The 22551-nt window shown below is 51.6% G+C and overlaps 1 protein-coding gene across 1 annotated transcript; it reads right to left on the bottom strand.

The window, feature by feature from the left end:
* Positions 1-317: 317 nt before the first annotated feature.
* Positions 318-21886, bottom strand: Igsf5 (immunoglobulin superfamily member 5). The gene is made up of 9 exons (XM_090349481.1): positions 21839-21886; positions 19057-19133; positions 17489-17806; positions 14027-14317; positions 7378-7518; positions 4961-4985; positions 3485-3585; positions 1874-1950; positions 318-881 (listed from the first exon to the last, which is right to left on the bottom strand). Exons 2-9 carry the CDS (start codon positions 19112-19114, stop codon positions 786-788), a joined length of 1107 nt encoding a protein of 368 aa, XP_090205607.1. The 5' UTR covers positions 19115-19133; positions 21839-21886; the 3' UTR covers positions 318-785.
* Between the last annotated feature and the right edge of the window lie 665 nt (positions 21887-22551).

Genomic DNA, 22551 nt, shown 5'->3' with positions numbered 1-22551 from the left:
ATGTCTTCCATCCCATCTTGGAAAAACACTTTGTTTTGAAACACAATGACTTGTTACACTGCCACTAATGTGGCAAGATCGAGGAAAGCAATCTGTGTCTTGAGTGTTTCCTTTTGCCTTTATTAAAGAACGCATGATCCTTTCCCAGTTCTCCTGCCATGTTTGTAGTGTGTGTGTGCTTAAGCTTTGTCCCCCCCAGTCAGAAACCACATCTAAGTCATTTGAGATTAAAGGAAGCCTGACAAGGGAGCAGCCAAAGCCACCATTTGCTCCTAAATGTGCAATCATGAGACATTTGGAAACATGTGTAGCAGCATTAAGTTTCATCTAATTTTCAGCCCATTGAGTCCTGATTTGCCAGTCCATTTGAGGCCTCTGATTGAGTCTCATTTTTCTCTTCTTGCTTCACTAATAATATACAGACATAAATATCACCTTAAGAAGACTGAGAGCAATGAAAAAGTCATGGTAGAACACAGATACAGCTACCACTTACTGGATTAGCAAGCAGGAGTGTTAGATGATGAAAAATACCACCGGGATAAATTTGCAGGTTTTTACTCCATAACTTTAAGAGACTCACTAGATCCATGATAACCTTCAAGGTCAAATTCTCCTTGGAGCCTGGGAATTGGATTCCTCCTGTCACGGAACAGCATTGTCTCCTGTCACTCCAACCTGACCTATGCAGGTAATGTCATCAAAGCTGAAGTCGGACAAGAATGAAGACATCCTGGCGGCGTAAGTCCTCATCCGAGCACAGCGGAGCCCTCAGGGACTTGCTTTTAGACTAAAGTCACATTCCTGACCTTCCGAGGACTGGCAATGTTAAAAGAGACCTGTGGGCGACTGGCTGGGCCCGGCCGATGCTTCCTGCGATCCTGGCAACAAAGAAAAAGGGGAAGGATTGAGTTGTGTGAGATCGCAGCATGAACCTCATTGGAGAAGGAAGCTCCCCCCATCCCATGAGATAAAATGGAGGTGGAGAAGGGAACAGAAAGGCCAAAATACGTCTACTTCCATATTTCCGATAGCATACCCGCCAGGCCTTTGCCACATGCGGGACCCAGAGAACAATCCGATACAAGAACACATAGTGGTCCAATGAGGCCAGATGACAGACGCCAAGATTCCCTGTTTTGTTCTCCAGTTCCCTGTGGGAGTGTGTGCCTTCTTCGGAAAGGCGGGGAGGAGGCCTGTGAAGTGGGGGGCACTGACTTCAAATGAGCACCTGTCTGCCTCCTGGGATGGCATGCCACCGTGCTGGCTCCAGAAAACCAGGAAAGCCTCCAGAGGGCAGGGGCCTGTCTACCACAAGGCTCCTGCTACACTATGTGCAACCTGTTTCTCTTGCCAGCCTTGACCAGGCCGGCTCCAATTTCAGGTGGTAGCTCCATTTCACATCATAAATAATGCAGCTGGGCGGGATGAATTATTCACACTGCAATGGAATGTCACTGCAGGTTGAGGCCAGAATGGCGCTGGCACGTGGCTTTTGTCTATTGGCTCCCATGAACGTGAGGAGACCCAGTGAGCTCTCAAAATGGCACCTTCTGCTCTGAATGTGCTAGAGATATTCGGTTCCTACATATTTGGTTGCACAAGTGTCCTTGCTGTTTCTCTACACGTATCCTGTTTCTTTCTGTTGATCTAAATAAATAGATTTATTATAGAAAAGGAGATCCATCGTTTCCAGTATTCATCCACACGCAAAGCATTTGCCAACACTTCATCTCCCCCGGAAGATTCCAGCGCATTCCTCCAACTCAGCACTGAACATCTTGCCATGAGCGACAGCACCTGAGAGCCCGGGCGGTGTGCATCCTGAGATCCAGTTTGGGGAACGGGGCAGGGGAGGGAGGGCCTGCCTCACCTGATGAGGAGAACTGCTGCTTCCTGGCTCTGGGAAGTTACTGGGTGCCTCAGACTTAGGAGGGAGTGAAGCCAGCTCTGTAAGGAAAGAATGAGCTGAGAATGAGTGATGAAGAAACAAGCTACACACACGACCAATGACCCAAAGATGTGTGCTCACGTGGCGTATTCCTTGGATAAAATAATCCTGTGCCACGGCTAGGGTATGGATCTGGAATGTCCCCCCAAAGGCCAGGCACAAGGGAGAAGTGGTGGAGCCTGGTGGGAGTAAGTGAGGTCACTGGGGGAGGGTCCTCAAAGGAGGCCCTCCCCCCTCTGCTTCCTGGCCACAGTGATGGCAGCAGCTCTGCCTCTTCCTGCCGCCAGGGTGAGGGGCTTTGTCAGAGTTCAAGGAATCAAGTTGACCAGTCATAGACCAAAACTCCAAGACCCTGACGTGAAATAACCTTTCCTCCTGTGAGTTGATTGTCCCGACAGCCCGTCCCGGTGAGGGAAAGCTGACTCTCATACCTTTAAATAGATTGTTTTCTTCTCCTGGGAAAACACACAGTTTCAGTACTTTATTTGCCCCATGCAGAAAAAAAAAAAAACAACAACATGGAAAATTGACTTAAAACCACTTCCTTTCTTGACCCATTAGTGTCATCCAGAGACAAGAGTGAACCCATGGCTTCAACAGCTAACCAAGAAAAAAATAAACACAGGGTAGAGAGGCACAGGCATAAAAATAGTCCAAGAGGTTTGGTTTAAGCTCCACAGGGTCAAGATTCTTGCTAAATTGCCCAGGCAAATAAATATTCATAATAAACCTTGTCAAAATTTGTATTTACATCATCAAAGAAAATATGTTTTGCTTTGTGGGGGCTTCCTTTTTAACTGAAGCATATATTCTGGAATGCATGGGAGAAACCTGGATAAAAAGCAAAAGACAGGCTCCCCAAAAGAGTCCCAAACCTGGCAAAAAATTGTTTTTAGGGCAGGTCGTCAAACCTCCTGCCTAATTAGCATGAAGGCCCTGAGTTCAAACTCCAGTGCTGCCAAAAAGAAAAAGAAAGAAAGAAGATTTTTGCTATTGTTTTGTTTTGTGGTCTGGGCTTGAACTCAGGACTTAAACACTGTCCCTGAACTTTTGTGCTCAAGGCCCCTAGCATTCTACCCGCTGAGCTACGGCTCTACCTCCGGGTTTTGGAGTGGTTAATTAGAGATAGGAGTCTCACAGACTTTCCTGCCTAGGCTGGCTTTGAACCATGATCCTCAGATCTCAGCCTCCTGAGTAACTAGGATTATAGGTGTGAGCCACCAGTACCTAGGCACATTCACACACACACACACACACACACACACACACACACACACACACACACACAGCATGAATAGAGACTGAGGGATTTCCTTAAGCTTTCAGATATACTTTATTTTAAGCTATAGGTAAACAGGTAGGTTTTCCCCATACTGGTAAATTTACTCCTTGAATGTTCCCAATTCTATTCTAGAATCTTTCCCATGAAGAATTGTCCAAACTTGAATCCCCGCCTACAGCTGAGCTACGCTCCTCGAGAAGCTGGTCTCCAGGCACCCAGCATCCCTGGCTCATTCTCCCTGCTGTACTCACGGGCAGCCTTGGGCTCCTCCGAGCTGTAGCCATCGTTCTCCTTTCCCCTCTTCAGCTTACTGTCAACCGCATCTCTGGTTGTCTTCACAGTTGCAGATTTTCTAGGATGGAAGCATTTTATCATCAAACGCTAAGTGGGGTGAAGACCTGGTTTGCGTGGTCACCCGTCAGGGTGTACGCTGAACTTACACACGGAGCGGACCTGCTGGCTTCTGTGGCAGTGCACACAGCCTGCCTGTCTCCCTGTCCCCTGAGGGGGTCAGGCAAGTCCTCTGTGATAGGTGCATGGACGCTCCAGAAACCTCTGGCTACAGAAAGCAGGGATTGGGAAAGTATGATCCCTGAGCCCGTCTGGCTTGCCACCTGATCTTTATAAAGTCTAAGTGAATCATCACCGTCTTCATATTGTCTAGGGCTGATTCAGAGCTGAGTCCTGACAGAGGCCAGCGTGTTGGCAGAGAGGATTTACAACCCCCCCTCTTATAGAAAAGCAAAGCTTGGTTCAGCGTCCGGGGAAAGGGACGCCTGGCGATAGGGATGTAGCTACTATCACAGCTGCCACACTGTTCTCTATCAGCAATGTTCTCCACCCCGTATCCACCCCGGCCCTCGATGGCTTCTCTGTGCTCTGAAACCCACGAAGATCCTCCACGGACAGGGGACAGGGCAGAGCACAGTCCTGGCTGCACTGATGGCCGCAGTCAGGAGGAACACCAGGCCACGTCCCCTCCCCTTCCCTCTGCCCTGTCCACAGGACAGGGTCTCAGACCGAGGGTGGCGGGATTCTCTGAACCAACGACCTGTCTCAGAGGCCCATTGTTCCCAGGCCAGAGGGCGCTGCATGCACAGTACCTGGCCCTCTACTGTAGCGGGCATCTAATGACCACTGCCTTCTGAAACGCCCTCCCTTGAAGCGTCTCAGACTGTGGAAGTCCTGCAGAGGATCACACTGCCTGTCAAGACTGCTGCCAGGACGGGACTGCATTCCCTTAAAAGTGCTTGCAGCTACTGCTGGGCAGGAAGGACACGCTCAGCCCTCCTGGAGGGAACAATCAGCAAACATTGTCTAGTTTGCCTGTCTGACCAGTGCACATGACTGTGGGGAATCCAGCTCGGCCGTCTCTCCACGGCCCCAGACATCTCAACAGGCCCCATTGCTGATGACCACAGCCTGGACACAGGGGCCGGGAACGCCAGCTGCAGTGCCCAGCGCCCTCTTGTGGAGAGACCCGTGCACGGCAGGCACTAGGAGACTCCGCCTCCCCTGAGTCAGAGCAAGTTGGACTTAGGCATCTCCTCCCACCTAGGCTGAATCCATAATTAGTGTTGCCTTATGAGTTTGTGGTTGGCATAGGTTTTGTTTTAGTCTTATCTATTTCCAGTACTCAGTTTTTAAGAACTTAAAACCCCGCAGCTAGATGTGGGTGTGTGTTGGGTTTTATTTGACCAAAACAACAAATGTGGTTACAAACTTACCTTATTTCATTTTGATAACTAGATTCTGAGGGGGGGAGGGGAGAGGAGGGAAGAAGAACAAAATCCAATTAGAAAATAAGGTTCTTGATTCACAAGGGAATACATCCTCTATTTTTTCATGGACCTTCTATTAGTAGTTTGACCAAATAGATATGACATGGGCCCCACACCAGAGTATCAACTGGCTTCTAAGCACAAGTAAAATAAGACTGACTATTATCTAGCAAAGTAAATAATCCCTGAGTAATGGAAATAGAGTAGGCAGCCAGTGTATACCTAGTGAATACTGAATTTGATTAGCAAGATAATCAAGCCCAGTTCACCAAATTATCTGCTTTACTAATGGCATTGCCATCCATTGATTTGTTACTACAGGTACCACACCAGAACTAAACACAGCATCTCCTCGCTTAATGAATGCCATCCTATTTTAACAGACTACGCACTATTTGATTGCTAGTATCCTATTTTCTGAATTCTAACATACATTTTCTACTAAATAGTAGCGGTTCGTATGGCATGTCAAAAAAAAGTCTGTCACTATATTACTATTTCTAATCAATGGCTTTCTGGAATAGAAAGAATCTTGAATACAAAGATGTAATAACCCACAGACAGGGCCTCCAACGTCTGTCTCAAGGGCTGCATTCTTCAATAGCTCACCTCCTCCTCCAGGCCTTCCAAATACCAAGAAGACACCCACTTTCCTTGCTTCTAGATCATGGTCTCACCGATTTCCAGTTCTAATAACATCTCCCTGCTCACATCTCAAACTAAACCTTAGAACCAATTTTATTTTAATTTCAAGGGAGCCATGGTAAGGCAGGAAAGCTATCGACACACCTGCAAGAACAGAGCTGGGGGGGTGCCCAGTCCCCCGTCTACACACTCCCAGCCGAAGGCCCCCAAGCCAGGCTGAGAGGAACCCCTGTCGTTCCTCATCCCTCCTCCCGTAACCAAAAGCACGCTGAGGCTCTCAAGTACCCACAGAACACCAGGAGATACTTTTTGGGCGAACGATGTTTAGTCACTTTACATATGGATACACTCATCCCAGCAAATCCAGAAGCGTCATTGTGCTCAGGTATCGTGTCATTTCCAAGAGCCACAGCGGGTGGTAGAATGTGAGCGCTGTGAGTGGTCACGGCAGACGCTGGCCACGCCCTGAACTGGACTGGCTACGGAGAAGGGGGAAGGGCCAGCTGTCCCTTGTGTGGACATTTCATCACAAAGCTACATTTGGAGGGGTCACAGATATGTGACAACACTTGATTCTTCTGATCCACGTTGTGAGAAATGGACAGACACACTCTGCAGAGTGTGTGTGGTCACAGTGACCATCCATCCACTGCTTTGTGACCCACAGGGAAGACGAGGGCCCACAGGAAGCAGAAAGTCCAAGTGGCCGGGACCCCAACTATTCACAGGAGACAAGGTCGCGGACTTGAAGGCCCAGTCGTCTCTTGGTTAAGCAGCTGCTTGAACGGCTTTCACTGTGCTTTTCCCAGCCAGCCACTGTGTGAGACCATGGTTGGACAGAAACAAACTCCCACCTAACCTCTGTCAATAAGGGTTTAGTTTTGGGTCTTTCTTTTTTCTAGTCCTGAGTGTTGAACTCAGAGCCTGGGTGCTGTCCCTGAGCTGCTTCTGCTCAAGACTAAGTGCTCTACCACTTTGAGCCACAGCGCCACTTCTTGGCTTTCTGGTGGTTATTTGGAGATAAGAATCTCACAGACTTTTCTGCCCAGCCTGGCTTTGAACCATGATCCTCAGGTTTCAGCCTCCTGAGTCACCAGCACCAGGATAACTTTTGTTCCTTAAATACTCAACTTGGAGCACACAAGGAATCTCCCAAGCCTACACACAGCCTGTGGAGGAGCCGGGGCCTGCCCACATCCTAGCTGGGGAAATCATCCGAAGAAGAGAGAAAGAAGGGAGGATGAGGACAGGCACACTTTCAGATCGTAGAAAGTTCTAGGTCTTCACGTGACCAAGCATTTGAGGCTCCATAATCACTGCTGTCAAACTCCCTCATGACCAATTCACCCCAGACCAGGCCACGGCACCCACAAGTCCACAGAGCTCAAAGATCTCTTTCAACGAAAAGAAATGCGCATTCATGCCAAGTAACTTAATACTACTGTTTTTATCCACAGAAGGCCTCTCTCTCCCCCCACACCCTTCTTCTATTGCCCAGGTTGATCCACAAACTTGGACTTCTCCTGACTCAGCATCCCAAGGCCAGGGATTCAAAAGACACACACCACCTGGCTAGACCCAAAAGCTTAGGGTTCAAGGCTTAGTCTGTTGTAGGCTTAACCTGTCTTTTGAAAGAGCTGGAGAACTCATTCCTTTCAACTGACCTGGACTATAAGTTCAAAGCTACCTTTAAATGTATATGGCAAAAAAAAAATTACCTTTTGTGTCTTTTCCAGAAACACAGCAGCAGCAGAATATTATAATCAGAACAACGATCAGGATCAAAAGCAATGAGAAGGAGACTGCCAGCAAAGCTATGGCCCAAGTAGGCAAAGCTGATCCCGGCTTGTCAATGGCATCTACAAGGGTGAAAAAGGAAACAACACATTGGTGATATGTGTGCCATTCAGGACCACGGATTCTGCCTCATTCTGAACTATGTTATGGTTACAGTGACATGAAACTCCTCTCCTGAGGCGTCCCAGGCCAGCCTCACGCTGGTGTGTGAGCACTCAGTAAGCCTAGTACCTGGAATCACAGTATTTGCCGTGGCCATTAGAGAGCTGCTGGGTTAGTCAGTCCCCAGCTTTATTTGGTTAACGCCTCTAACTTCCCCAAGATAAGTCTAGGCCAAGAACACAACAGCCTGGGATCGGCATAGTGATTGGCCTGCTGGAATAAGTCTGTGGACAAGAACAGGGAATGGCTTCTTCCCTGCCCTCTCCACCATTCGCTATTCTGGAGCCCAAAGGAAATCAGGGTACACTGAGGTAGGGTCACTCCCAGAAGACCTGGGTGCACAGCTGTCACTGGAGCCCCCCAAGCCCACCGCATAACACACTCTCACCAGGAATTGCTTTCTCTGGACTCTACTGGGCCACCCTCTTTATTATCTGCTTTCTCTGCTTCTTGAGACAGTAGTTGGGAGGCAAGAAGATGCAACAAGAAGGAAGTGAAAGGGAGGGGAGAAAAAGAGAAGAAAAGCCATTTTGTTGTTTGCTGTTGTTATATCCAAGCCTTAGATCTAGGTAACATCTAATTCTATTTTTGAAGTTAAATGGGTTTTTTTGTTTTTTGGGGTTTTTTTTGCCAGTCCTGGGCTTGAGCTCAGGGCCTGAGCACTGTCCTTGGACTTTCTCAAGGCTAGAGCTCTACCACTTGAGCCTCAGCACCACTTCCGGCTTTTTTCTATGTATGTGGTACCAAGGAATCGAACCTGGGTCTTCATGCATGCTAGGCAAGCACTCTACCACTAGGCCAAACTCCCGGCCTTGAAGTTAAATGTTATGCAATTAAATATTCAGTGCCTGGGCTGTCCTGACCTCAGCTCAAGTGCTCAGCCACTACAGGCACCACAGACGCAGGGTTTCCAGCAGCACAGAAAAGCCCAGCCATTGGCTTATGGGAACGACACAGCATTCTCAAGGGCACCTTTATTCGGGCATTCCACCCCAGGGAGGCCAAACCTCCCAGGTTGTGCGTAATTGAGAACCACTACTTAACGCTCACCTGAGCGTTCGGGTGGCAGCTCAATGAAAACGCCCCCCTGTGCAGGGTCCTTACAAAAGTTGAAATCACAAGCTTCCTTAGAAGGGATATGGGCTGCCCTGGAATCCCAGGTCATCTGTATTTTGGAGCTGGAATCTAGAGTTCTGAAGACTGACCTTGCAGTGGGGTTCACTAAACCCTGTGCCCACATTACCTGGTCAAGACAAGTGCAGGGATGATAAAGTCACTCACACAAGCCCTGGTGTTTCAGCCGCCACCTGTCTGCAATGACCCAGCTGGGGAATCACCCATGGACTCCTCTGAAACCCAACAGACTCCGTGCTTAGAGAAACGATGTAAGACTTTAAAGATCATCTGTCTTTTGCCCTTTCATGAGAAGCTACACTCTGCTTACCTGAAAGGAGGTGAGTTTCTTGCTAAGAAATTAATACGTGTTAGATCATTCTGACGTTTCATAATGTCCCGCGGTCATGGTTTTCTTGAATGAATAGGAAATCTATGGCTGTGGGCTCCAAGTTCTTCTTACATATTCTACTATCTAAATTGGACTTAGTTCCTTCAAGTTCAAGGACTATGCCTTGAGGGTTTGGGTTTGGTTTTTTTTTTTATGTCCCAAGCATCTGGAACATATCATTTGTTGGTAGATGGATGGGTGGCTATAGGGAGGAATGGAGGGATGGGTTGGTAGGTGTAGGGAGGGAAGGAGGGGAGGAAGAATGAACTGATTACAGGCTGACTTCCCTTCTGACTTCCCATAGAAAAATCTACGAATAAGATAGTCGGTTGCTGCTCAGATGATCATAGAACTCACTTTTCTCTGAATATTAAGACACCCAGAGAAGAAGTATGGGGTTTTAGAAAAGTCATACTATTTTGCTAATACTGTTTACTTCCTCCTCCTCTGATAAACAGAGATGGGCTGGGACAGAGACAAAGAAAAAGTTCCCCCAAAAGATGATGGGGGGAGCAAATGAAGCCTCTTCCCACCCCCACACCTGCGCAGCCTGAGCTAGACCACTGGTGAGACAAGTCTGGGTACACCAGGCCCCTTGCCTGACAGACAGCAGAACCCCAAGACTCATCTGGAAGGCCCACCTCCAGCGATGCAGGTGTGGGTCTCAAGAGGCACCCCAGAGGCTGGCAGCAGGAGGAAGATGGCCCGCAAGGGTGAATCCCCATGTGTGGCCAAATGAAAAACACTGCTCACCTTACAGGTTGCCCCCAGGTTCGCCTCCTCCAACCCACAAATGACCGAGTGCAGAACTGCATCGGTGACATTCGCCGCCGAAATCTGCAAGTCCCACACTGCCCAGAGCACGGGGCCAGCCACGGTGGAACCAGCCAATCTCGTGGCCACTGTTTACTCTCTGTGCTACCTTTAGCCTCAGCTGGCTCATCAGGAAAACATTCTTGCTTTACCAACTGCTCAGACTCCAGCCATGTGTGCGAAAGTTCAGAGGAGGGTATAGAGTGCAAGGCACACACTCAAGAGGACTGTGGGCACTGAAAACCCGGTTAGGTGGACTCTGATAAACGAGCATGTGTAAATATTGTCAGTGGCCATGATAAGGGGGCAGACAGAGATTAAACACCCTGGCCTTAATCAACATGCATTCCCTCACTGGCCCTTCCCTTCCCTACTGGAGATAAATCCACCCAATCTGGACCTATCAACCTTTGCTGGGGCCCAGCGGAGACGGCCCACCTCACCTGGGAGTGGAGGCCCTGAGGCCTCCCGAGTCTGAGAGGGGGGGCACAGGACAGCGTGGTCGTCGTGCTCTTGTTCAACCACCAGTTCAGCAAAGCCATGTGTGTCGTCCTTCCCTCAACAGCCTCCAACACTGACGACAGCGAGGCCTTCACCAGCCACATGGCTCATTCCTCTATTTGCCCTGCTCTCTCTGTCTGCTCTTCCAGTTCTCGCTGAGGGGAGACTTCCACTCACACCCCCTGCCACGCAGTGGAGCCCAAAGGGTTATGATGCGTGGGAGCTCGAGCTCACAGTGCTGGAGCTTTAGGACAAGCACTTGCCATGTGAATAACAGTTTTAATGGATTATGTATCACGGGGAGGTATATGTGTGCACATATATGACATGTATGTGCCCCTGTATACATGTGTGTGGTGGTATACACAAACATGTGTGTCTGTATGAACATTATATGTGTGCGTAACTGGGTACATATGTGCATACTCAAACACATCTATGGATAGATTGGACATGCAGATGGGTGTATTCCATATGTGATATGATACAAATATGTCTACATCTGTATGTGTGTGGAACCCTGTAGAAATTGCGCTTTGTATAAGGCATGTGTCTGGACTGCCGTGGTGACGCTGACCCAGCTGGGGAGAGAAGGGCTCTGATCCAGGAATGGCAGACACCCAGTGTGCCACGTCTCCCACCTTCCTCCACTCCAAAACGCATTCTGGTCTGCACCCAGGACGCCCCACAAGGAGCTCGTGGGTCCCCGGAGTCCTGCTGCACCCCTCTCCTGCCCGTTTCCCTGCCCATACCCATGTCAGCACCCCAGGGACCACAGGAGTTACTGGGCTACCCGAGGGCCAGGAGGTCAGGCTGGGCTAGGATGGCGCTGCCAGGTTCCAGATCCACAGCATTCTGCAGTACTCGACATTTGCATGAATTCTACAGTGGGGAAAAATCCATCTTTTAAAGCACAGCTCTAAATCTCTTCATGTGCTTTTCTCCAAAGGAGCCTGTGGGTCTAGGAACCAAAACAGACTTTATGGCTGTGACCTCCGGGGCCTTCCTACACGGCAGTCGTCTTTCTTCTTTCCTTCCAGAAATGAAAACTCATTCCTTGCACTCTCAGGCTGGAGATGGCTGGACCAAGCCCTACCGCCCCATCCCTAATGAGCCCCGGTTCCCTGGCTGATTTCCAGCATCTTGGCATGTCCCCTGCTGGCCCCTTGTCAGCAGCTCCACAGCCAGCCCCACCAGCCAAGCCTGCACTGAAGTCTGCAGCTAATAAAACTTGCATAAAACACACAACATGCAGCTAGCCACCAGCTGCTCTGGGTCTTGATGAATAATTCAGAAAAGAATTACCCTTTTCCAAGTGAGTCCAATAAAGCAAAATCCACCACGGCCTACGTGACCACAGAGGCTTCCCTCCCAGTCCTCCAGTCTCCAGCTGCCAAATTAAGGCTCTGGTCCTAGTCTACAAAGAATGCCACCAAACTGAACCTGATCCGGGAAAGTCAAAGGCCCCTTTCCATTGCCTTCCCCTACAGGGGAAGAAGTCTGTGGGTAAGCTGACCTCTCACCAACATTTCTATGGGGCACCATTGACCAGGCCCTGGCACGGCTGCCCTGTCAGCTTGTTAAAATGTGGGCTTTCTATAGTTGGTTTTAGTTCATTTAGTGTGAATGGAATTTTTTTTTCAATCTTCCCTTTCAAAGCCTGTGCCCAACTTCTATCATATTTAAGAGCTTAAAGGCAAGAGGGGTTGATGTCGTGGAGGATGAGCTGAAGCCAGGATGGCATAGGGGTGGGTAAAATGAAGCTGGAACATTCTTGTAGGCCCAGTGTTTAAGGACTAATAGGGGAATGTCAAAGGGGACTCCTGAATCAGCTGGCAGGGCACCCACGGACAAACTCCATCAGGCGGAGCATGGAACGGAGTCACAAGAGGAAGGGTTAAACACATGGAACCAAAGGAGGCCATAGGAAAAGCAAGAGACAGACAGAGGGTGGGAGAAGAGGAGGGAGAGAGAAGAGGGCAGGAGGAAGAGGAGGGAGAAAAGAAAGAGGAGGAGGTGGGGGGAAGAGAAAGAGGAAGGGATGGGAGGGAAGAGATGCCCCCAAATAAGCAGGAGAAGAAGCAGCAAGGCTCTTGCTTCATCTTTGTGTGCAGTCATGGCAAGATTAGGCTAAATTCCCTTACATTTAATATGTTAGCGTGAATTACCCCTGACCCACAGAGGCGCAGACCTGTGGGCCTCTATCTGGAATGGGCTGACATTCACCACAGCCACACCTGAGTGACTGGAAGCTGAGCACCCCAGGAAGCCTCGGGCGCCCACAAAGACACAGGGTGTGTGCAGGGAAATCAGCAGAGGAATGGAGCCCTGCCCACACCCAGAACACTGCTCTGCCAGGAATCAGGGGAGGACAGGGAACGGCCCTCCCTCGACCCCGGGGAGCGGGGCCCCTGCCACCCCCAGCCCCAGCTCCAGAACACCATGGGTCAGCCAGAGGAGCCTGTGGTGTTTTGTCACAGCAGCCACAGGAGACTCATACACCCCAGGTCACTGCTCACACACAGTGGGTGGAGGGGATGGGGCACAGGTCCTGGTGACAGGCTGTCTGTGCTGGCCCTGCTGTGGGTGGGGTCCTGGGCAGATCTCAGAGTGCGCCCTCCCTCCGCGGGACTCACAACAGAAGCCCCCAGCATGCATACTAGGGCTGCGGTGCATTTGGTGAATATTCAAGGAGGATTTAGCACAGCATTTTGTAAAGGCTACAGAGTACTGTTCCTTGTTATTATTTGTTGTTAGTGGTAATATTCATCTTTACTTTGGCCATAACTTTGTCCTGAACTTTGGAAGATTTCAAGTCATGGTATTTTCAGAGTGGACCAAGAGAAAAGCTATTCTTGGCGTGTAGGCCCTGCTCTGCTGGTCCAGCTACACAACCTTGATTCAAACATGACTATGTGCAGACTTCCTTTCCTTCCTCTCTCCTAAGATGGAAAAATAAAGGTACATTTCTAGCCAGGTGCCAGAGACTCGTGCCTATAATCCTAGCTACTCTGGAGGCTGAGACCTGAGGAACAAGGTTCAAAGCCAGCCCCGAGCTCTACTGGGTTGAGGCTCCACAGAAAATTCCTCTGAAGTGTTGGAACTTTACAGTGCTAGCACTTGATCAGGCACACAACACACCCATGCTTGGCACTTCCAAATGCCATAGGGATTTGCTGGGTAGAAACAGAGAACACGGGTGTCTTCCATGACTGGGGAAAGCTAAGGGACCTGAACATTGCTCCACCATTTTAGGCCTTGCTTCTTCACGGCTGGAAAAGAGAAGCTTCAATGGTCCACCTCTCGGTCTCTGAGCTCACTGCTGCCCATTGGTCCCTAAGGGGTGGGCCTTCAGGGGTCGCCATGGTGTAATTGGAGAGAGGCAGGCTCTCCAGGACAGCAGGGCAGGCGTGGGGAAGGGCAAGTTCTTCTGGGTGGCAGGGTTGGTGCAGGCCAGAACCCAGGACCGTCATGCGCCTTCCTCCCACACCCCCGCCCCCGTGAAGTCCAGGCCAGCAGGATTTCCTCAAGAGCCTCTGAGCATCCCAAGCTCGAGACCCACGTGCAGCTAGCAGCAGGCACTCACTTACCGGGCGGTGGCGGGACCACTGTCAGGTTCACGGTGACAGCTACTTGGGCCTCTGGGCCCCTCAGTGTAGCCACACAGGTCAGCGTCCCGTTTCCCTGTGGCTGGAGCATCAGGACACTGACCAGGCCACCGGGCTCCACAAAGGAGGAGTAGCTGGAATGGCTGACGGGGACACCAAGCCTCCAGGTAATGTCCGGGAGTGGGGTCCAGCCCTGGGCGCGGCAAGTGACATTACAGGGCTCGTCCTCAATGACCTCAAGGCCCTCACTGGGGATGCTCAAGGTTCCCAGGACTGAGGGGAAAGAGAGAGACAAGCAGGGAGTGACAGCACCTCTCCAAGGCCAGATTTTCTGGGTTGTTTTTGCTTCAAATCACAATCTTCCCAAGTCCCCCCAAAGGCTGTGTCTGTCCTGGGAAACCTCAACTCAGGTTTAATCTGTGTTCTTTTCTTTCCTTTTTTCTTTTCTTTGTACCTGCCAGGTTCTTGGGAAAAGGTGAAGTTGTTCACAAAAAAATAGAAAATTCCACAGAAAATGAGGATATACCAAGACACGTAGGGACATAATTATATGGGAAAAAGATCATGGATGCATATGCCCTCAGATGCTGCACCGTCACCAAGGCGGAGTGACAAAATTGTCTTGGATTGTCCTGGCAGCAAAAGTGTAAAGGGAAAGAATCAATGTTCTTTTCAAGGAGAGGAGGAGATACCCCAGGGCTTCATGGGAAACAAATCCCTACAGTAGTTTCCAGCAGTCTGATTCATTTTCTTTATTGGGGAGATTATCACAAACTATTAAACATAACTCTTTGAAATTCCTTTGAACACATTTCTAATTACAAGTTAAATCAAAATTTAAAATAATGAAAGGGCAAAATTAAACCTAACATTGTTAGAAAAATTACTAACCCAAATTAGGTATTCAAGTTGTTGACTGAGATGAAGTACTTCAAATTGTTTTTGTTAATCCCCTTGGGGTCAGAAGTGTGGCCTAGTGGTAGAGCGCTTGCCTAACATGCATGAACCCCTGAGTTTGATATCACATACACAGAAAAAACCAGAAGTGGTGCTGTAGCTCAAGTGGTAGAGCTCTAGCCATGAGAAAGCCCAAAGACAGTGCCCATGGCTCATGCTACTCAGGAGGCTGAGATGTGAGGATCATAGTTTGAAGACAGCCCAGACAGGGAAGTCCATAAGACCCTTGCTCTTGCCTCCAATAAACAACTCAAAAATGACAGAATTGGTGCTGTGGCTCAAATGGTAGAGGAACAGTGCTCAGGCCCTGAGTTCAAGGCCCAGGACTGACAAGAAAAAAAATCCCCATGCTTGATGGGGCGGGGAGGGGTGGAGGGAGGGAGGGAGGAGAATGATTAAAGGGGTGACATTATTCAAGATGTACTGTGCATAGAAAGGGAGCTCCACAACTACTTAAAGATACTAAAAAAAAGGATTTTTAAATCCCTTTGAATTCATACATCAGAATATAATATTACCTTTTGTTAATAGTACTAAAATCACCTGAAAGTCAGTCCCAGCAAAGACACAGCCTTCGTGAAATACATATACATTGACACACTGGAATTCCAACAAACCCCTGCGGCACGCTACAAAGGAAAGAACACTGGACAAAGAACTGAAGACTCTGGCCTCCCACGCACTGAAGCTACCGCAGACAAATGGCCTGAACTCAGGTCTCAATCAGAGACAAGACTCTACTTCCCATCTTTCAGCTGTTGCAGCTGTTCTGGTTTCAGCCCTGTTTGCTTTCTTCAGAACAACTGAGGACTGTGGAGACCTTTGATTATTTTTCTATAGACAACTGGGATCCAGCCCTTCCCCCAGTGGCTTTCATCAGTGTGACGGCATGCTGCAAATATGACTGCTGCGATGGTCACATGCATTCCAGGTGACTCACGCTGGAGTTTGTCACCTGTATTTGATTTCCTGATTGCTCCAGGGGGAGGAAAAAGCACTCATCGTGGGGAAACAAAACACAGGATTTCCTCCTTTGTAAGGAATCTACTGTCCAGAGAAGGCCTGCTGCTCTAATGACAGCGGAGCTTAGTGGAATTAGAGCAAATGACCGAGTTCTGTCCAGCTCTGAGATCCTTCGCCTGGCCAGAGAGGACGCCTTAACACCCCTAGAGGCTAGCTCCTCCCATATCAGGATTCATGAACTTGAAAAGTGATGATTATGGTGCCCTTGGCTCTTGAGTCCCTCGTCCAAGAGTTCCCTGCTTGCTCGCACACTCGCTCTCTCTCTCTCTTCCTCTCTCCTGCCTTGGACCTGCCATCAATAGCCTTCCAGGAGTCCTGAGCATCTACCCTTGCCAGCCTCCACCAGCATCTGGATCATATTATTCAGAACTTGCCATGTCCACCCTTCCTGTTGGCTCCTGAGGACAAGATCTGAGTGACCCACTAAATGCCTCTCTCACAGTTGCGTGCTTAGGCTGGGAAGGAAGGTAAGAATCCATGCAGGTGCTGGGAGCCATGCAAGTCTAACGACTCCACGGACTTACTGACGGCGGGGCACCTGGACCCAGGTGCTGTGTCTGAGGCCTTACTGCACAAGCAATCAGGCTGGAACTGACCCCAAGCGGCCAGTTCCGAAACCTGTGCCCTCATCCTCACGCCCCTCTGGCTTCAACCTCATGGACCACGAACTGAAGGAATGGACCTGAGTCTTCAAAACATCCTCAGTCATGTCCTCCCCTAAGCTACGAAAGGGGCGACGAATCCTCATCCTCTTTTGTTTCTTTTCTTCTCTTGGTCCGAGATCAAGACTCAAACTCAGTACCTGATGCTTTCACTTATTGGATAGTTCTCTGTCAACAGAGCCTTATCTTCACTTGTGAAGACAAGGAAATGGAGCCCTCTTAGGGGAGGGGGGTCTCCCTGTTTGAGAAGGTTGACTGATGAAGGCAAAGCCAGAATTCATGTCTTTGATTCTTTATCCATGTTCTTTCCAATACTAATGATAAATAATAATAATAATAAACAGTTGAGCATACAAACTAGCCAATCGTTCTGGAAGACGTTAAAGGCTATTTCTAAATCATCACTGTACCCATCATTAAACCACACAAAATTAAACCCACAAAAACCAAAGAACCACCCATTAAGCTACATTTTTTAAGTTTAAAAACAATTTTAAATGCAAATGGAAATGGACAGGTGTGTCCTTCCACCAACAGGTATCCGATTTGATTAGATAGCAATACAAGTGCAGCCTGAATTCGGATGGAATCTTTGGAGATTTTGCTGAGGCAAGTAAATTAGTTCCGAATAACTGGAGGACAGGAGGGAGGGAGGGGACAGACAAAGGTACAAGGAAGCCTACAGTTGCTGTGGAACAACGACCAGTCTACACCACCTCCAGATAGACGAGACCCAGGCATGGCTTCCGAAGGCCCAGGCTAGCTGGGTCAGGGCCAAGCAGAGGGCCCCCGGCGCCCTCACCTTGGACGGAAAGGAAGGCGGATGCGACCAGGTCACTGCTCTGGAGGCTGCAGCGGATCTGCCCCGAGTCGCTGGGCTGCACGTTGTGGATGACCATCTCGGAGACAAAGTTCCCGTCGAGCTCGTAGCTGGCAGAGGTGAATCGGTCGTTGGTGATGATGGGCTCCCTCGGCGTGATGCTCAGCACCACCACGCTATGCAGAGCCCACATGATGAGCTTCCAGCCCGGCGACACCGTGCAGTTGAAGCGAGCCTCCGAGCCCTGCAGGGCTGTGACGTTCTGGGGACCCTCTATGATTTGATAACCGGACCCCGAAACTGGTAAAGCAATGCATCTCCATAAGTCGACCCAGCCTCTAACCCTGCTGTTTACCACTGTGACCTCCCCAATGCCCCCTCCCGGCTCCAGCTCCACCTCCACTGGTCCTCACGGAGAAGTGGACACAAGGCATAGCCAGGGCCTGCTCTCCACCCCGTCCCCTCCACACAGTCAGGCCTCGCTCTCCCCTCCCCTGCCCTCACACTCCTCCTCAGAACGTGACCTCTGAAAGCAATCTTTGCAGATGGACTGGAGGACTCAGCCTGCATAAAGGAAGGACTGTACACCCAGGCCTTGGTCAGCTGCACAAGGAAGGTGGAGGGGTAACGCTAGGAAGCCATCAGAGAACACCACGTGGGGATGGAGGCAGAGACTGGAATGCTATGCCTGCCAGCCAGGGAAGGGTGAGAACGCCAGCAGCCAGCAGGAGCTACAAAGAGGCCTGGACAATCCCGATTGGGTCTCCAGAGCAGCCCATCCTGCGCCCACCAATACCAGGCTTACAGACACAGGCACAGGACCCAAGCTCTGACCTCCTCATTCTGAATCCTGGCTGATGCCACTCGGAGGACTCCCTGGTGAACTGCACACGGAGAAGGGCTAGGGCTCGGGATAGGGCAGGAGGCCAAGACCTTCACCCAGAGATCTGGGGGCTCAGAACAGGGCAGGAGCCTGAGGCTAAGGAAGGTGGGACACAATTACCTTGTCCCCCGTGGTATGGCTGTGGCTTGGTGGCAGCCCGAGCCCACCCAGGCAGCCCCATAGGCAGGGAAAAGCCAGGTGCCCACACGGCATTAGTGACCAGCACCATGGCCCTCTGGTCCCTTCCTGTTCAACCAAGTCTGACCCAGAGGGAGACACAGGCCGCAGGGCCACTGAGTCACCCACCTGACACCCTTTGTGTACCCACTGGTGACTGTGGGGAGAGGGGGCAGGTCACACACAGCACGGGAGCCCTGCACACATACACAGGGTCAGGAGAGGCCCAGGGGCAGGTGAAGTCCCAAGTGGCAAAGCCAGATAGAAAGGAAAGAGATTGAAGCCAGTGAGAGATGTCCAGCCTGTGGCACCACCCGGGGGGACAGGGCTGGACTTGGAGTGTCGGGGGGGGTCTTCTGGGGGGAGCTGGGAAAGGGAGGAGGTGGGCCTCTGAGGGGCAGCCATGGGAGGGCGGGAGGGAGCCCTCAGAGCCAAGCAGCCCTCACCTCCCCCACCCACTGTGGTCTCCTACCACACACACACACCCTACCTGCCAGTCCAGTCAGGACACCCAGCACAGCCAGGACACCGCTCTGGCGACTCCCCATCTCCTCATGGCCTCCTCTCCTGGAACAGAAGGCAGGCAGCGCACTGAGGAGCCAAGGCTGGCCCCAGGCAGCTCGTGCTGTGCCAGGCAGGCCAGCACTCTCTGCTGGGCTGAGGCCACTTTCCCGCTCCACAACTGCATCCTGGGACCCACCCAGACCCTCTGGCCCAGCAGCTGAGGCGGGCATGGACCACAGCAGACAGACAGGGAGAGCCACGGAATCTGACATGCTACGGGTATCGGCTCACGACAGTGCAGGGAAAACCCTGCCCATGGGGTGCTAACAGCCTTACAGGGGGACAGGCCAGCACAAAGGGATGGCTTCCAGAGAGGAAGGCAGCCAGGGTGAGAACTGGAGGGGCACGTGTGGTTAGGATGGACTGGCCATCATGCCAAGCATGCGTGGTGCCCAGCGTCCTGATGAGGCAATAGCCGTGAGTACATCTGCAGCGAGGAAGCAGTAGGTGCCAGGGCCCTGAGACGGAACCATGCTGGCATGACTGTGGAACTACAGTGCAGCCCTTGGCACGGCAAAGGGGAGTGGATGAGGATGAAGCAGGGAAGAGAGAACAAGGCCTGGCCAGAGCTTGGCCAGACTCAAGATCTCTGTTCTGCACTCCTCCTGGGCCAGTTTTCACTAGCACTGCATCCCCTTGTGCATTTCCTCACTCCCTCCTCCCTCAAGCTCACGCTGGCATGGTGGCGCCCACAGTAGCATTTGGGGATCCTTGCTTCACACCAAATGCACCTCGGCCTGTCCCAAGGCTAGGCTCTGAGCGCCAGGAGAAGATGTGTGTCCAGCTGCGGTGTGTGTCCCTTCCTCCTGCCTCTCAGTACAGCCTGGGTCCACAGACACCCGACCACCAGCTGAGTGAGTCCACCTTGTCCTCCAGAAAGGGCAGTGCCAGGTCCCCTCAGAGCCCCAGTCTGTAATGAGTGGACAGAAACCTCCCAGGCTTTCTGGCCTTTCTCCTCTGATAGGACCGGATGGAGAGCCTTCCGCCAACCCAGAACAGACGCAGTGGGCGGGAGCAAGACTGCCCCACCAGTCTGAGAGCATCTTCAAGCTACTGGACAGCCCTGGGGTGTTGCGAGGGTGTGAGAAGTGCTTTCAGCTGGTGAGAAGACAACCATCCTCTGTAGCTCTGGGGCCTCTGGAGAGAACAAATCAGAACACACCCCCAACTGTAGCTGCTCACATCCACCACTGAAGGTGCTCAATTCCTATGCCGTGCCCCCGGAGCTTCCAGCCCCTCAGGACAGCCCCAAAGAGACTCAGCAAAAGCTGACTGTGGGCATGTCCTACGGTGGGTGTGTCAGGCCAAAACGAAGCACTGCCCTGCTGGGGTCTAGTGGAAGCCAGGATTACGCAGCACCGAGTCAATCATTTCCTAATTTTCAAGCTCAGTTGACACAGCTTAAGGGAAGTTACTTCAGCAGTCCCCTGGAATGCCAGGCTGGGCAAAGAAGGAACCATGCATGCTACCACCAAGTTCCAGAAGTGACATGTTTGATCGACAGCGGCAACTACAGACTGTGGACAGAGTGTGTGAGCCTGCAGGGCGCTACAGACCAAGGCCCCCTGGCGTACATTACAGCCACCAACCACCACGCAGGCCAGTGATGGACCGAGAGCCCTGCTGAGCCCAGGACTCAGGCCACCTGCACACACTCTCCCCCTGCAGCCGTGAGCCACATTCCTGCTGGGCAGCCCAGAAGCAGGTGGCGGCGGAGGTGATGATGCTCTGGTGATGTGGTGCTGCCCACAGACGTGGCCTGTGAGGACACAGTGTTGGAGGGAGGTGTGATTGCCACATTGGCAACCTGAGTAATGAAATCAGACAGGCAGACCACTTTCACTAAGGGCGAGGGAGAGCCAGGCATGGCCCCGGACCCGAGACCTTCATTCACTTCGACATTAAGGCCTTCCAAAAGCCTACGGGAAAACTGAAAAGATCCAGTTTTCTTACAGCCTCAAGTCTTCGCTAGGTCTTATGAAACAGAGGACTGAGGGACCTTCCAGATTGAATCCCAAGGGCAGTCCTTACTGACCTGGCCCGGGCAGAACAAGGCTGACATTTATCTCAATTAAGCCTGTATTTTGTTTGTTAGACACCATCTGACATTGTAACTTCCAAGATTCTTGTGGATGCCCCCTAGCTATAGGCCCAGTCGAAAGCCCTGGTCAACACAGAGCACAAGGGACTGGATAGGGCACAGGGCCCACTCTCCCTCCTCACCAGGCCCCAACCTTCTCTGACAGGACAGGCTGCTGTATGCTGGGCCCTGAGCCCTTCTCAGGACCTGCCGTCCTCAGGGCCCACCCCCTCATCAGGACACACTCCCCCTCTCCTGACAGGACCCTCCTCACAGCCAGCTTTGTCAGATCGCCTACAGGTACCCAAACATTTCCTCCCAGACCAGCCTTCTCCGGAGACTGGAGAAGCCACTTACAAAGGTGCCCAGAGACAGACAGGACTCAGGGAGTGCAGCAGGGGAGTGTGGAGACCCTCCCCACCTGGCCGATGTCCAGAGCAGCTCTGAGAGGGCTGGGGCCCCCTGGAATCATCTGGAACGCCTGAACTCACAGAGCAGGCCTCCCATTTCGTTTTGAACTCTAGAAGCAGAAGACAGACCTCAGGTGTAAGAGGCCCAGGAAAGGCCCACTAGCGGAAAGCCTCCTGTCACCCGCCCCGGAGGGCTGCTCTCCAGAGCTCTTACCTACCTAGGGCAGGTGAACGTTGTCTGGACGCCTGCGGGAATGTCGGCAGCCCCGCTGACGCTGTCCCTTCTCCACAAGCAGGAACGGCTCTGTCTGCCCAGCTAGGGCCCTGGCAGTGAGGCTCTCACCCTGCAACAGGAAGTTCCTCCCGGGGTGGTTCTGCCCTGTCACAGGTCCAGCTATCCACACAGGGGTGCAGGGAGGTGTGAGCACAGCCAGAGGGCAGGGGACAGGCGCCATTAAACATTAGCCAGCCCCAGAGAGCTGCCGGCACCGGAAGTGCAGCCCAGGCTCTGAGGTGGCCGCCTCTTCCAGAGCCTGCCCCGGTCCCTGCTGTCCAGGCCATCCTGCCCCGAGCTCCCCTGGCCTGTTCCAACAGCTGGAGTCTGGCAGGCCCTGTCCTGCCTCCAGTTCAACCTGAATGCCTGGGGACACTGGTCTGCCATCCTCCCTGGATCTCGGCAGCTCCCCCTGTCCCCAGCAGAAGTGGAGGCTGGAGAAACCGGTTCCACTGGCAGGCAGGCCTCCAGTCCACAGAGTGGGCCTTTGGGAAGAACAAGGCCTAGTGGCAGTATGCTCTGGGCCTGAAGCTTGAGGGGGAAAGTGGGGAGAGGGGGGAGGACTGGCCACCCTATGGAGCCTATGCCTGAAGAGTAAGGCCTGCCAGAAGTCTCCACGCCTCACCCCTGCTCAGAGCTCTGAGTGCTTCCCGTGAC

The sequence above is a fragment of the Megascapheus bottae genome, chromosome 1 (assembly GCF_031878675.1).
Source record: "Megascapheus bottae isolate mThoBot1 chromosome 1, mThoBot2.hap1, whole genome shotgun sequence".
Taxonomy (NCBI): domain Eukaryota; kingdom Metazoa; phylum Chordata; class Mammalia; order Rodentia; family Geomyidae; genus Megascapheus; species Megascapheus bottae.
Note: the sequence above shows the minus strand (reverse complement) of the source record. Positions and strands in the feature narration are given on the sequence as shown.